This window comes from Cololabis saira, chromosome 1 (genome assembly GCF_033807715.1).
Source record: "Cololabis saira isolate AMF1-May2022 chromosome 1, fColSai1.1, whole genome shotgun sequence".
NCBI lineage: Eukaryota > Metazoa > Chordata > Actinopteri > Beloniformes > Belonidae > Cololabis > Cololabis saira.
The window spans coordinates 27070241-27086392 of record NC_084587.1 but is presented as its reverse complement, the minus strand read 5'-3'; the positions used below and the strand labels follow the sequence as shown (position 1 = coordinate 27086392).

The 16152-nt window shown below is 39.8% G+C and overlaps 1 protein-coding gene across 3 annotated transcripts in view; it reads right to left on the bottom strand.

The window, feature by feature from the left end:
• The window catches only part of LOC133441855 (protein sidekick-1-like), a 383972-nt gene that overhangs the window by 46717 nt on the left and 321103 nt on the right, over positions 1–16152 (bottom strand). For all 3 annotated transcript variants that reach the window (XM_061719569.1, XM_061719580.1, XM_061719588.1), the window contains 7 exons: positions 11917–12038; positions 11714–11826; positions 8215–8365; positions 5215–5455; positions 4671–4786; positions 2378–2564; positions 1460–1558 (listed from right to left, as the gene is read on the bottom strand). In XM_061719569.1, the coding sequence (XP_061575553.1) occupies positions 1460–1558; positions 2378–2564; positions 4671–4786; positions 5215–5455; positions 8215–8365; positions 11714–11826; positions 11917–12038 (1029 nt within the window). The remainder of the gene's footprint in view (positions 1–1459; positions 1559–2377; positions 2565–4670; positions 4787–5214; positions 5456–8214; positions 8366–11713; positions 11827–11916; positions 12039–16152) is intronic.

The following is a 16152-nucleotide window of genomic DNA, read 5'->3' as shown; positions in this document are numbered from 1 at the left end:
TGAAATCATTAGTTTTATAACAAGCCACGGCTGAGCGGACTATTTAATCTCTCGTCTGCAGCCGTTGCCACCTGGTAAGTTACAAAATTTTTTAACGAGCCATAACTCAGTTTCCTTGGTAACACCTGAGGGTTTGACTATACCTGGAACAATCACTACCGTCCCATAACGTCCTTATGCAATGGACACAGTGTTGACTTCTCCAGTAACTAGGACGGACCTGAGATACGACTTAGCAACGCGAGATATTCTAGTCCGCTCAGCTCTGCTCGCCTATTTTCTTTTCTCTCCTCTTCTGCATCCCAGTCATCAAAATTGTTAAATTCACCAAATAAATTAAAATAAATTACAAAATCACTCATGTCGCCGTCCTGCAGTAGCCGGCTCTTCTCTGAATCTTCATTGCCGTGGTTACCACCTGGCAGTTGATCCAGCGCAATGATATTAAAGATACCAGGCAATTTGACCGAACTTGTTTTCTAGGTGTAGATTATCACTTTTAACGTACACCTGCCAGCCAATCAGAATTGAGCATTCACACAGACCGTTGTATAAATTTGTTGTGTGTGTATATATATATATATATATATATATATATATATATATATATATATATATATATATATACACACACACACACACACACACACACACACACACACACACACACACACACACACACACACACACACACACACACACACACACACACACACACACACACACACACATATATGTAAGGGATAATGCCCAACGAAGTGTACATTAACATAAATATATGGACTTTGCGGAGGCGTCGTCCATATATTTATGTTAATGTACACCTCGAAGGGCATTATCCCGCTTATACATGGTCACTTACCAAAAAACATGAATATTAAATCAGTTATTCATGCTTTAATGTGTTTTCAGTTGAAATCATTAGTTTTATAACAAGCCACGGCTGAGCGGACTATTTAATCTCTATTTAATTTGTTGTGTGTGTATATATATATATATATATATATATATATATACACACACACACACACACACACACACACACACACACACACACACACACACACACACACACACACACACACACACACACACACACACACACACACAGAGGAAAGTGTCTTTAGAAATATACCAGCCTTTTCTGCAGGTACTGGCTTCATAGCTTATACACATGCAAAAGCATGCATAAACACCCACAGGTTCTAGCAGTGAAGTGGAGAGAACAGAGAGCTGACCCCTTTTTTCGAGGCGGGAGACAGAATCCGCTCTTTTCCCTTTTTCCAGCTTTTACCTAATTCACTTTCTTGAGGGATCACAGCAGAGAAGTGTGTGTGTAAGAGAAAGTGTGTTTATGTCTGCGCATGTTACAAACTACTAAATCATTCCTTCTATAACCTAGGCTGTGTCCTTCAGCAATGTTTTGCTCACTCCCATATGTCTGTTTTTGTTTTCATACCTAATAGTATCCCATTGGGTAATGCAGGTGGCTGCCAGACCACTCTAACTGATGTCAATCGAACTTCTGGAAACACCATGCGGACAGGGGGGCCTGGTACTGGAAAAGAAAGCAGAAAGATGAGTTGGCAGCAGAATGGCAACCCATCAACATGACTTTAGAAAGAAAAGGAGCAGAACGACTGGCTCTAAGGGAGCACCTTCAGTACTATAACGAGAATGCAGCATCACAGCATCCGACCCATATGATGATATGATGACACAAGGCACAAGGTATGTGTAGATGTTTGCCAGCTATACACATGTACACACACACACACACACACACACACACACACACACACACACACACACACACGATTATCTTACACATTTTAAGCAGAAGTTCTAAAGAATATAGAAAATTCAATATTCATTCAACCTCACATTGACTGTGTCTTTTTCCTGATGAAAGTACATGTTCCACATCAGCAAATACTTGTCAATAAGAGTGTGTACGTGTAAACCTGTGAGCGTATAGTATGTGCACGTGTGTGAGACACAGGATGGAGCTTCATTATACACTGCAGGGAATTGACTTCACCTTTCTTGTTTCATCTTGAAATGAGAAAAACTTTTCAAACGTGACACATCGCCTGATACAGGATGACGGTGGGCATGTCTGGGTGGGCCTGTGTCTGAGCCTTTCTCTGTGTGTTTGTGGGCATACATGTGTCATTGAGAGTGTTTCTGTATGTTTTGGTTTTATAATCCACACAAAACTAGTTCAGGTCGGCCTGCTGAGATTACCAGGTTTCTGCATCTGATTCAACAGATTAACACAAATATCCACATATGCCGGCTGTGACAGAGGAGTCAAAAGAATATGACAACAAAATACTGGCAAGTAACCAGACATGGAGGGAGACAGAGTTCCTACCATCTTCTTTGGTTCTTAGCAGAACAGGATTGCTGGGTGGGCCATCACCCATCCTTGTGTACGCCAGAACTTGCAGCACATACATGGTGAATTTACTGAGGTCTCGGAGGAGCAGCGATACATTTCCCTCTCCTTCTGCTGCCCGAACACTGGGAGGACCTTCTGAGTCCTTCTCCCTGTACAACACCTGTGTACAAGGACATAAACAAATGGATAAGAATTCTCATACACCCATTTGTCCTATTTGTCCCTCTATTTGCAGTTTAGTTTTAAGTGATCTAAATATACCATCATTCTCTATTCAAGTCGGTAAAATATAATATGATCTTAATGGAAATAAACAAAAAATAAAGCCAATGGAGTAGGTTTTAGCATTTTAGAGATGCTAAAAAAAAAAACTAAACTAAATAAATAAAAAGTTAAGACAAGTAGATATCCATTTGCAAAAGTGTGTGAAGCACCAACACAGAAGGGATGCAGCATCATGCTGAGATGGCTTTTAGGCAGCAGCCGGGCTCATACAAAATGCATTCAAATAAAGACAGAATCTTGGCCATTCAGAACTTTTGAAAAACTAGCATTCAAACATTAAAACCAATTCTGATGTACAGAGGCTCATTAAGACTGTTTTTAAAAAGGAGCTGTCAGTGCAGATGAACCCACGCAAAGTGAATACCCGATCACAGCAGTGTTTTTGAGTGTTTGCAGCATGTGGCATTGAATCATGATACGGCGTTGGTGTTTGTCACAGTCAATGATGGATCATGCACAGATGTGACTCAGGTGGGTTTTTGGCAGTGATGGAGGATAGAGGCACACAGAAGTGGCTCATATAAGGAAATGTTTTTAATCTCCCAGTCTTTTTGTGATACTGTGTGACTGTATAAATATAATATTCTATAAATATATAGAATATTATCAAACTTTTTCCAATTCTACTTGCACATACATACTGTATAAGTAAAGCAAAACTACCTAACTATGCAGGAGTATTCCCTCTGAACGTTGCTCTCAAGAACTACTCTCTCTCATTTCTTAACCTTTATTGACTTGGACAGGTATTTTACACATTTACAAGGAGCTGAAGGAAATGTCACCTCAATCTTAAATAACAAAAAAAAAACAACCCGAAAATTGTAGAAAGGCATGCACAGCATGAAGCAGAAGCAACTATTCAACATCCACTGGGGGGTTGAAGGTGTTAAAGAGCTGCTGGCAGCCACTTCGCATCCATTAAAACAGTCGGCATGCTGCTTGGTGAGATCCACAGGAAGGCACAAGAAAAAACACAGATGTGAGGTGTAATGTGCTTCAGGCATGGTGGATGATATGACCTGGATTCTATAGTCCCAGAAAAAAAAAATTATAAAAGAAAATAAAAAAAGAAAGACACGGGTTTATATTACACCAGACACAGTTTGTTTTCTTTTTGCAGATCTTAGCATTTATAACAATTGTCTCCACACAATTAAGAATAAATTCCCTCCCTTTTAAATCTTTACTCTTCAGTGTTTGGGTAAAAATTAAGGGGTGCACTTAATGACACTTTTGTATCAGTAAAATATGCTTGATGAGGGTTACTTATCTAGAAAAGCAATACTGGAAAAGAAAATCTAGGCATTTTGTAAGTGTTTGCTCTCAATTTAAATTTTATGTTAAACCACCTGAGGGTAACCATCTGGGTTTGAAACACAAGAGATTGCTCTGCTTTATTTTGGAAAAACAACGGTGAGCTTTAACGTGGGGAACGTGGAGAGCATGCACAATGTGTTTCTTAAGTGGGTGGGAAGTCTGGACTTAAATACCAACGCTGAATCTCCGAAGCATATTCAGACTGTGGATGTACGCACAAAACATCGCTTTTTTTTTGCCAAGCTGCAGTTTTTGTTTTAGTATTACAGATAAAGTACCTTCCAAAACCAACAGGCTTTATGGATTATGGCCCATTTTTCACAAATGAATAAGCTCGCTATTGTTTCACCTACGACATGACACAACCTGCTGTTTTATGAAAGCAGTAAAGTCTCTCTAATATGCATGCATACTATTACACACATGCCCTCAAACATAATAACTGCAGCAGGGTGCTTTTAAAAGCAATAGTGCAAGAGGAGCAAACTGGAATGGTTACAGGATATTTCATCATTTTCATCTTCTATCAGATTCCTGTGTGCACGTCTGTAGGCATCTGTGTGTGGGAGTGTATGATGGTGTTGGAGGAAGTGGTAATGGGTTGAGGGTCAAGTGAGAATATTATAGTTGGACTGAATGCGTGTTTGAGTGCTTTATTCACCTTATAACCAAGAATAACTCCATTCCTTTGAGCCTGAGGAAGAGCGGTCCAGCTGAGCATGATTCTGGAGGAACTCACCGCCTCAGCAGTCACATTCAATGGTGATCCGCATGGAACTAAAGAGCACATGAAGAAATCACACACACACACACACACACACACACACACACACACACACACACACACACACACACACACACACACACACACACACACACACACACACACACACACACACACACACACACACACACACACACACACACACACACACACACAGTTTAGTGCTGCTACCCTCTCTGAGACAATCTTCGATTTTACCTCAATCGTCCCCCCCTCACCAGTCTTCCCCTCTTTGAAATAAAAGGGAGCTAGTAGAGTTCAGAAATGGTTGGCATGATGTGAGGAGACATCAGAGGGTAATTGGAGCACTTTATTTCTCATCTATCTGCCTTCTTATGCTCAGCTCATGCGATGTTCCACAGGCATTACTGTTGGACAGTTGCAAACAGGCAGGAAGAATATATAAGGTCTGGGCTCATACCAGATTCAGCAGTGTGTGCAGCAACAGGGTCGCTCCACGTTCCTGGTCCTATTGAGTTGAAGGCTTGTATCTGAATCCGGTACTGGGTCCAGGGATTCAAGGCTTCTATTGTGGCCTTGGTGATTTCTCCTCCTCCCTCAACATCCTCAGTCCTGTCCTCTCCTTGACTGTCCGTGCTGCATATACGCAGCCTGTAGCCTACAGTTTCTGGGCTGCCATTGTACTCGGACTCTGGAAGAGGCTGGAAAGTGACAAAGACAAAGAGGATCTGATATGAGTGATGTGTTGCTTTGTTATTTAATGTCAGAGTACCAAGTCATCACCTTTATTATCACTACTCTCCAAGCAAGATTGGTGAGTAAAGTTACATGCACATGAACACAATTCTGATCCAGTATAAATACCTCAGCATTTGACTAAAAGTAAAGAGCTGTTTTAAAGATAAATCACCATTTTCAAAGTTGTTTCCCAGCCAGATGTTCCATAAACTCGTATTTTCTTTTTTAGTGTTTATCATCCATTTTTACTCCATCAATGAGGATAACTATTCCCTGGTGTAGACTCTCACTCATCTAGGTCATGGTAATCCTCAAAGCTTGTTGCGGTTCAGACCGACTGGTGAGGAGTTTAGAGCTTATAGTTAGTTTTAATGTTATTAAGGGGACAACTAGAGTTACTCTTGTGTTACTAATTTTGGATTTGATCAAAAGAAGAACTTTTTGAGGAAAAACTGCTCCATTAGTTATAAAAGAAAAAAAAAATATTAGTGACAAAATAAAATCATAATAAAAAAAGATTATATTGAGCATATTATTTGGAAAAGAAAAATTTCAGAAAAATATTTTGCTGTTTCAATCATTTCCAAAGTTTTGCAGCCTTTTTGTAACACAGTGTGTTCAGAAAAAAGGTAGACAGATGTTATGCAAATTGAATTAAAAAAACCTTAGAAAATTTGACCATGACAAGCAATCACATTTAACTAATATCGACCCAGGCAGTAAAGGTTAACTGACATCAACTGAAAGTCATGTTTAGAGCTCCCTTAAATGGAAATACAGACAAATAATCTCAGAAGAGGTTTTTTTCAAGTTTTCAAGAACAAACATTTTTTTGTGATCACTTCAAACTCTAAACTGGCATAACAGAACCTTTTTTTTATTGCTTAACATCCTCTGACAACCTGACTTCTGATCCATCTCTTTGTATTTGACCTCCTTTTCCTTCAGTGCATCATTTTCAATTTGTCTAAAATTGTTATGTGGTTTGGCCATGGTTAGCAAGCACAAGCCCTTTACTTTAAAACACACAATTCCACCTGCACTGAAAAAGAACCAAACTGCAAAGGGGAACACAGGAGCATGAGGGGATATCAAACAGACAGACTGGCCGTGAAATATAGAAAAAACCAGACAATATATACTGTATACCCACAGAGTTGATGTGAACACACTTGATGTAAAGGTTATGAAAGTTATATATGAAACTACCTAAAAACAAGAAGAAGAGCTGAACAGAAAACAGAAGTCAAAGCACAAGTAAACCAAGACCCAAAACCTTAACTAAACGAAATGCAGATATTGAGTCTTGGATATCAAAACCAAGAGCATGACAAGAGTACTTGATTGCTTGATTACAGACAACATTCATCATGGCTAATGGTTGAAAAGAATGGTTGAAAAGAAATTAGCAGTGAGTCTTATAATGCTACTGTGGAACATTATTTCCACTGGCAAGCCGTATAGCTTGGCTCACCAGTTAGAAATGACTTCTGTACATGGTTACAACACCAGGGGAGCAGCTTCTGGTAACATAAGAATACAAACAACACCTAAATCAAACTGTCTGAAACATACTGGTATATATAGGTCAATAACCCTCTGGAATGCACTGCCCAAAAATATATTTTCTACAATACATAGCAAAATTACTTTCAAAAAGAATATCAAGATATACCTAGCCAATTTGCCAAATACATAACTGTGATTTGTAAATCTGTTCTTTTGATTTATAATGTGAATTTGTTCTTTGTATCTGTGTTCTTTGTATTTTATTTTATTTTTTATTTTTATTTTCTGTTTTTATTTTAAATTGTATTTTTAGCTGTACATTTGTATTGTATTTGTTTTATTTAGGACCCCAGGAAGACTAGAGGCTCAGTCATGTGTCTCTAATGGGGATCCTTCAATAAACATAAACATAAACATTCATAGTTGTTGCTTTATGCTACACAGATGATAAGGACCTGAGACACCCAGTCATTTTAAATACCAGAGTGATTTAGCACAGCTTAGCATTTAGGGGCTATAACACAGAATGTCACATTAGCTTTATTACCCTTAATATGTATCTCAGAATAATAGCCTTAGCTAAAACCATTGTGATGGTTTCATTAAAGCAGGAAACTAGCGTAGCTCTGGCTGGGTGCTAACATAAAGGTACAATCCCATTAGCATGCTGCACTGGTAGTTCAAAGAGACTCAGAGTTGGTGTCTGATTTGACAGGCTCTTCTTCTCATTCTGGCTCTTAAATGCAAAATACTTTGAGCTCCATTTATGTTATAATAGAAGAGTTGAAAGGGAAGCAAAAGGGGGATGGAGGGAAGAAGAGATGGATGACAAGAAAGAGCAAAAGCAAAGAGGAAAAAAAAAAGACAGTGAGGAGAAAATTACATTGCAGTTTGTGCTGGTAGTGTTCCAAGATGGCGAATGGGAAATGTGACAAATTAGTGTTAGCACTGATAACCAGGAGAGACGCTGATTACAGGCTGACAGCCACTCGACCCGTTCAGTCCTGTTTCTGGTGGATGGACATGCAGTGTGTACCCTGTGCACGCATGCACTGATGTGAAAATGAGAGTGAATACAGAGAGGGTTTTCAAAGAAGCAAAAGAAATCCCAGTTGAATCACCAATGTTTAAATGAGTGTAAAGGGGCAGAAAAAGGGTTAATGGTGTCACACAGTCAGGAGTACTGTTGGTGCGTGCAGTCGTGCTTTACTACCTTCCAGCTGAAATGTAGGCTGGTCTGTGTAGCAGACACGAGGTTGAGGTTGGACGGGTGTGTGTCAGGGGCAGCCTGCAAAGTCTGAATCAGCCTAGAGGGGGCGCTCATGGGACTGGAACCGACAATGTTCTCCTGCTGCATCCTGAACCTGGTACGACAGAGAGGTAAAAGGAGAGGGAAAGAGAGGGAGAGAGAATGAGACAGAGGGAAAACAAGCCATTGAAAACAGTTTTATAGGGCATTTTAGACTGTAAATACTAGTTAAGTAAATACATAAATAAATATAAATACATAAATAAATAAAAACATTCTGAGTGTCACAAAGGTCAGGGACTCTCAACAAGCTGGAGTCATTTGTTACAATCTACAATTAAGCCTGCTTTAATAACTGTAGATGTGCAATTGTTTTATATTTTGTTTCAATTATTTCCAAACCTACTAGAAGCGCCAACAGTTCAGGCAGGGATTTAAAGTAGGCATTGATGTTAGAACACTTTGAATAAATATATCGTAACAATTGAGTCTTAACCCAACTGGTGGGTCAGGACCTACAAGTGGGTGAGGGGTTATTCTGTATAATTCTGAATCTTTTTGGAACAACTTCTCAGTTGTAGCACTTTCTAAACTTCATTTTTGTGTGTGAACCAACTGTTATTTCGTTACAATATATAATAATTATGGTGCAGTCTAAATTATATAATAATTATAAAATAATATATAATTTAGACTGCACCACCCTTTTTTATTAAAAAAAAAGTTTAAGATTCTCCTCAATTTTGGTGGTGTCTTTTGATTAAGGATTGATGGTTGGTCCCGGAGCCGGACCAGTTCAGAACCACTGCTTTAGAGAACACTCAGGGATCAAAAGTGTGAACACTTGGGAAAGACTACCGAAACTTTCTCGGCCATTAGTAACAGTGCATCCAGGTGGAGATGACAAAATGTGACAGTGGATCAACATGCATTATTCATAAAGGAGCATGGAATCAGCTGGGCAAACTTGATGGAAAAACCTAAAATACATGAATGTTGACTAACATAGGCTACAAAGATTGTTATCAAACATGAACAGGCATTGCAAGAAAATTGTAACCGTTTGGTTGTGCAAACAGGGACAGTTTCTGGTACACAAACTTGTAACTTTGCAGTTTTATCAAAGTGCATCTTGGTATTGGTGAACAATTCGTATCCCGATTAACTCCATTTTACAGCAAGTTGAAACACCAGATGGTTTGCTCTATACAATTATCACACATTCTGTCAATTACAAACTGTTTGGAGATAACTTGCAGAGAAAACACTTGGCAGGTGATTGGACATGCCATCTGTCTGTCATAGGCTACATTCAACCAAACACATGAATGACTCTAAGACAATCAATTGATCAAACTCTTGCTGATCAGGAAGTAATTCCTGTTTGCCCCTTCGTCCTTCTTTTAATGAAAAAACATTTTTGATTAAGTTATACTATATGCATACATCCTTGTCTGTTGGGGGTGAAAGTCATTGATTAACACATCTCAAGTCCATCCAAAACTACCAGGATAACAACTGTTCCTTGGCCACAAGCACATGGCTGTAACACCGGTAACATGCTTTATCTAGTGATAATGATCTCACAAGCATCCATCTGGCTTTGAACAAGTCAGAAGTCAGCAGATGTAAAATTAAAGAGGCAGCGGCTGTTCCATTTTTGTAGATTACACACAGCTGCTCTATGAAAACACCCTATAAACAAAATAAGAGGTGAGAAAGAGTAATTGGGATTACATTGGATATGGAAAGTGCTTGAGTGAAATGGTGATTGTTCCACTTGTTAGTCTTTTATTTTATGTAACTTGTGAAATATTTACAACACAGTATTACTGTTGGATAGTTTTTTTCTAAATCCTTTTTTTTCGTGATTTATACCATGAACTGAAAAATATCCTGTTTAGTAAACAAATGGAAATACTGTTGGAAAATCGTGTTAATATTTTTGTGTTATCTCACTTTCAAATTGGATGCATATAGTTCCCTGCTTTTATATATAAAATAAATTGACAGAAAAATGTTCTACCTGACCAGGAGTTTGTAATTATTAATTCTTTAAGCATGATTTAGAATATATATATTCTAAATCATATATATACCAGCAAAACAAATGTAAAGAAAACCTCTTTTCAATCGCCTTACGGGGAAACTAAGGATTTTTTTTGCTTGAAAACATAAAAATGGAGCTCTGGAGCAGAGAAAGACAGTCCTGTGGCCTGTCAAGTCCAGTCCACTCACTCTGCTCCAGAGTGAAGGGGCATCAGGGTATAAAGCGAAGCAGATGAAGTGATGCACCCGTCATGGCTAACGCCTACCGTACAGGCCTGTGGCAGCAGTGTCGTGATCTGGGGTTGCTTGACTTGGTCAGATCTGAGTTCAGCAACGTTATGTGCTCTAAGAATGAGGTCAGTGACCCAAGTTCTCTATCAATATATTTATTCTTCTCTGGTGGGATGGGCATACTCCAAAACAATAACTCCAGGATTCATCAGGGTCAAACTCTAAAAAAATGACTCAGGAGCAGGAGACATCCTTTTTACACATGGATTGGCCACCACAGTGGACAGATCTTCATACCATTGAAAGTCTTTGAGATGTGTTGAGAAGACTCTACTCAGTGGTCCAAATCTCCCACCCCCAATGCAAGATGTTTGTGAAAAAAACATGATGCCACTTTGGATGTTTGTTACATTTGTCACTTCTACATGCAACTATGTTTCTGCGTGGTTGCAAGTGATAAAATGTGTGACTGTGTGAAAGTACATCTATGAGCTGCAGTCCCATGTTGGGAAGTAGAGAGCGGGATGTAAAGAGGCACTTATGGCAAGGGATGAGAAATACAGAAAAGTGCATCAATTCATCTAACATCCCAGTGGTGTTGCCTGTGACAACATAATCCCTATGAGTGTGCGATGTGTGCATACACACCACGGTCCCATTGCAGATGAAGGCAGAGATAATGGGAGCAAGAGGCTGACCGAGAGACAGGTAAACACAGAAAACCGACAGATGAATAAATAAGGAGAGGGACAGAAGGAAGAGGAAAAGCTGTTTGAAGTGCCAATAGATAACTTTTACAAAAATGTAACCTCTTTACAGCCATTGAGGAGGGGATTATACACTCATCTCTCCTCATCCATTTCCTTTCCGCCTTGTCTCGTATCCCCTGTCTCTTCTTCTCTTTTTAATGCTCACTGCTGCCCTTCCCACTTTCTCATCAACTTTCTTCTCCTCTGCCCTCATCTCTCTCCTTCCCCCTCCATTTAGCTGGATGCGGGAGGATAATAAGGATCTGCATGAGGCACCTGTGAAGCTGCTGACAAACAGAAAAATCTCAGATGGAACTGTCTGCGTTTCTGTGTGATTTATCGAATTTCACCTCTGTCTTGCAATACTGCAGAAACCAGCCGAGAGTGAGTTGTGAATAACTCCGTGCGAGTACATAATTATGTTTGCGTCTCACCTGTACTGAGTGAATGGGATGAGGTTGGGGATCTCCAGAGTGTCTGCATCGGGCTGGTTGTCTCTTTGGTAGACAACTCTCCATGCTTCTTCCTTGCCATTCTTGTTTACCACCTGTGAAAGAGAAAGTTAAACAGTTCTGCTGCGATTGACCGTTGGCATTGACCGCAGATTTGAATTCATCAGTAACACACAGACACACACCTGTCCCTCTACCGTCCATCTGGATATAGCGGTTTTCCCATCAGGACCTGGGCGGAACCTAATTGTTGCTGTCCGAGGGCTGATGTTAGAGATGACTAAATTAGAGGGAGGACCAGGAAGTTCTGCAGATAGAACAGGAATAATACTTTTTAACTTAAAGCTGCAAAAATCGTTATGAAAATGTAGCTCTTATCTAGCTTGTGTCTGCAGGTAAGTTTTTACTTCTTACAAGCATATTGAATATTTACTGACCAAAACCTTTAGGTGCTTCACTCTCCTAACAATGTTATTCATGAAGAGAAGACTCTGTAATGCATTTTAACATATTAAAAGATACTTACAAATTCTTTGAGATAAAAAAAAAAAAGAAAAACACTTCTGCTTGCTGGTGCCTTCACAAATATGTGCAAAACACATTTATTTTCTGTGCCTAGCATATTGTTAAAAAAAAAAAAGGATGGAGGCATCGCAGCATGACAAATTATTTCAGTAGAGTGCATAAAATAATAAACAAACCAAATGATTTCCATGAAATGACCGAAATATATATGTGTTGTGATAGGGTTAGATGAGGACCCAAGCGCAGGAGAGCAGAGTAGGAGGCCGGAGTTCTCAACAAAAAGGGTTTATTACAAAAAACAAGAACTAAAAGCGCTGCAGAGCAGGATCAACAAAAACCAGGATTAGGAAAAACTACGAGGAGACATGGAGGAAGAACCAGTACGGACCGACAGGGAACAAAGGAATGACAAGACCAGATATACACAGGGGATAACGAGACACAACGAGACACAGGTGCGGACACAATCAGGGCAAATGGGAAACAGGAGGGACAGAACTGAAACTCAAACTGGGGGGGAAGTGTCAAACCCTGACAGTACCCCCCCCCCCCTCAAGGGACAGATCCCAGATGTCCCAACAGTCCACACCCAAGGCAGGCGGAGGGGGCCCGGAGGAGGGCCCAGGCCACACACGGCCAAAGTTCCGGGGGCCGTCCTCGAGGCCGGGCAGACCGGCGAGAGAGTTCCGGAGGACGCTAACGGGGCCGGGCCAACCGGAGAGTCATTTTGGGGGGCCAACCCCGGAACCAGACTCGGGACCAGGCACACCGGCCAGAGGGCCGTTTCAGGGCTGGGCAGATCCATCCAGGATCGCCTCAGGAAGAGGAACAGAGATGGGCGGGACCGCCTCAGGAACAGAGACTGGCTGAGGGGCGACCCGGGTCCTCGGAGCTGGCTGAGGGGGGTCCGGGACCATCACCGGAACAGGGGAAGGTGCGTCCGGGACCACGACGAGACACAGGTGCAGACACAATCAGGGCAAATGGGAAACAGGAAGGACAGAACTAAAACTCAAACTGGGGGGAAGTGTCAAACCCTGACATATATGTACAATACCAAAACTGAGAAAATGATGGTCAGGACTGGAGCGTGGCTTATCTGCAATACACTTTTATTAAAACTGATAACAGAAATAGTAGTGGAAGGAAATAATGTTACCAATAATGGCATACTGTTCAAATGCTTCAAGTAAGAGTAAACCAAGAAAATTGTTTAAAGTACTTTTTTTTTTTTTTTTACTCGTCCATCTTCTGTCATAAAACATTTAAATAAAAACTTCATTTTAACTAAAAATACAGCCTCTGTCCCTCTTTCTCACTCCGTCAGAGCAATTTATTTCTTTTTTTTCCTAGGTCATGAATACAATACAGAGATAGATAACAGAACAGCAGCAGGGGTGATGGGAATTAATTGCATGGTTCAAAATATTCCATTTTAAGCCCATAAATGTCTGAAAAGACAGTGTAGCTGTGAAAATTCATTTGACCCATTCTTATTCCGACTTTCTTCCATCTCCATGGCAATAATGAAAGACAGGAAGCAGGGAGTTTGGCTGACCAGCTGTGGCAGCCTGAGTGGTAGAACTATGCTGGAGGAAATGAGACGATCAAACAAGGACTTGACTTGAAAATTATCACTTCCTGCTGATGACTCTGATGGCTATCACGCATACAACAATCATTAAATCAGTAAACTCTCCGTAGTTTCTTTCTTTCTAAAAACATTACAACTGAATATAAAAGGTAATAATAATAATTAATTTAATTTATAATGCACTTTCCCTTCAGTGAATCTCAAAGTGCTACAGCATTTAAGGCAAGAAAATCAACACAAAGCAGCAGTATCGTCACTAAAACGTAAAAAAAGTCATAAAAAAATCATTAAAAAAAATCAATGGCAAATCATGGATCATAGCTGGTGTGTTATAAGGTGTGTTATATGGAAAAATAAATAAACAAACTAACATTTAAGAACCACAAAGCATTACTGGCAAGCAAAGAAAAGCCCTTTCCTTTACCCACCTGAAGCAGCAGCCTCACTGTGCCTTGTTGCTTTCATATATATTAGACAACACAACCGAGCGACCACGTGATGCAAAAAAAACAAAAAAAACCACGGTGCACACTTGTGCTCAGTGTCAGTGCACAAACTAACAAAAGATATTTAGATATTTAGAAGGACTGCAAACCCCTAGATATCCAGGACACTGAGAAGTTTCGGAACAGCAGTGAGAGCTTAAGGGCCTGTAGAGAAAGGAACATCAAGCATGAGATCCTAAGATCATCTGTCTAGAGTCTGTTTCTGTGTATTATTATGGCTTTCTACTGCCAGTGAGTATTGAACACTATTTTTAAAACTGGTCTGAATATGTCTGGGGAAATTCCAGCATTATAAGAGCAGAATCTGAGGTATTTGTGTGCAGTTATGGACAAGAGAAATTCAAGTCTTAAACTATTTTCTTTGTGCAGTTCAACCACGACTATATGGTCCTCAGGTATTTTTTTTATTAGTTTTTTTTTTATCATTTATTTATTTAAATTACAAACCATTTAAATGCCACCTACAATTTATTACTGACTCAAAACAGACAGCTTCACTGACAGCTGCTGAATTGAAGTGGCAGAAGTCTGGCAGGTGAGACGTACAGCAACATCTTTTTAAAACCATCTCCTATCAAATCAAATATGTGACAGCTTGTTTCTGTTTATGATACTAAAAAACTCAACAATCAACACTGTGTACTTTGCTCTAAACTGCTTGACTCAAATATAAAAACACAGAGCGCATCACAGCCATTTTTCATGCATTTTTCTCTCCTGTGTTTGGTTAATACGGGGTGTTTCTGGATGGTGTAAGTCCTCTAAGATTTAGTGTAATACAATCAGTTCTGCTTCAAAATCATGAGTTATTGCTGAACATTAAAAAACATGCTTCTGCAAAGCCTGTTTGTTAAACGAAACGGTGCGTTTTGTAAATCAGAACACTAGAGCACGGCAGACAGGTTTAGTAAAATATCGAGTGGGTTTTTTATCCCAACAGGACAGTTATTATTATTGTGTAATTTGCTCCAGGTGTAGCAAGGTACATGTATGCATCTGAAAATAATGTCCAGCTAACAGAGACTGGTGCTCTGTAAACCCATGCAGCAAACTTGTAAAGGTTATAATGTGGGAATGTTGATATCAGCTGCTTTGCTCAGATGAATGACAAAATTCGCTTAACCGAAGACTTCATGAATAAATAAACGAGCCAAGAATCCATGTTTGGTGGCTCCCTCCCTTTCTCTCTGTTCATTCTTTAGTTCTTGTTCCTAATCTTCAGTGCTTGGTCTTTCTTTCACTCTTTTGCTTTCATGAATTAATGAATAACCTCTGAATCTAAGAACCGTCTGTATCCATCTTGCTTTCACTATTTCTGCTTTTACTCATAAATTAGTCATCAGAAAATGTTGGGACCAAAATTTTGCTTGTATGAGCTTTCTTCCTGTCTCCAGAACCTGTTCTGAGACTGGTCTCCTGTGCTTTGAAAGTTGTGTTTTTTTTAAGTCTTCTCTCCCTTCTGTGGTCTTTTTTTTGATTGACTCATTCCCTCCATCATCCAATGCTGCATTCCTTCTATGTTACCATTAGGAGTTAATCAGCACTAATGACTTGGCCCTGGTGCATTTGCATGAACTGATCATGCACAACAAAGTATTTTCTGCACATGATACACATACAAATATACCTCAGACTAAAGTGTTCTTTAAGTTCCTGTAAACAGCTAACTCTTCTGAGTGACTGAGTATGTGAATGTCTGTCGGGAATGTGGGTGATGATTCATGGATGCACAGTAACAGCCACTTATCAGCCTGAGGAAAGACAATGGCATTGTGAGAGCTCATCACTCATATTTA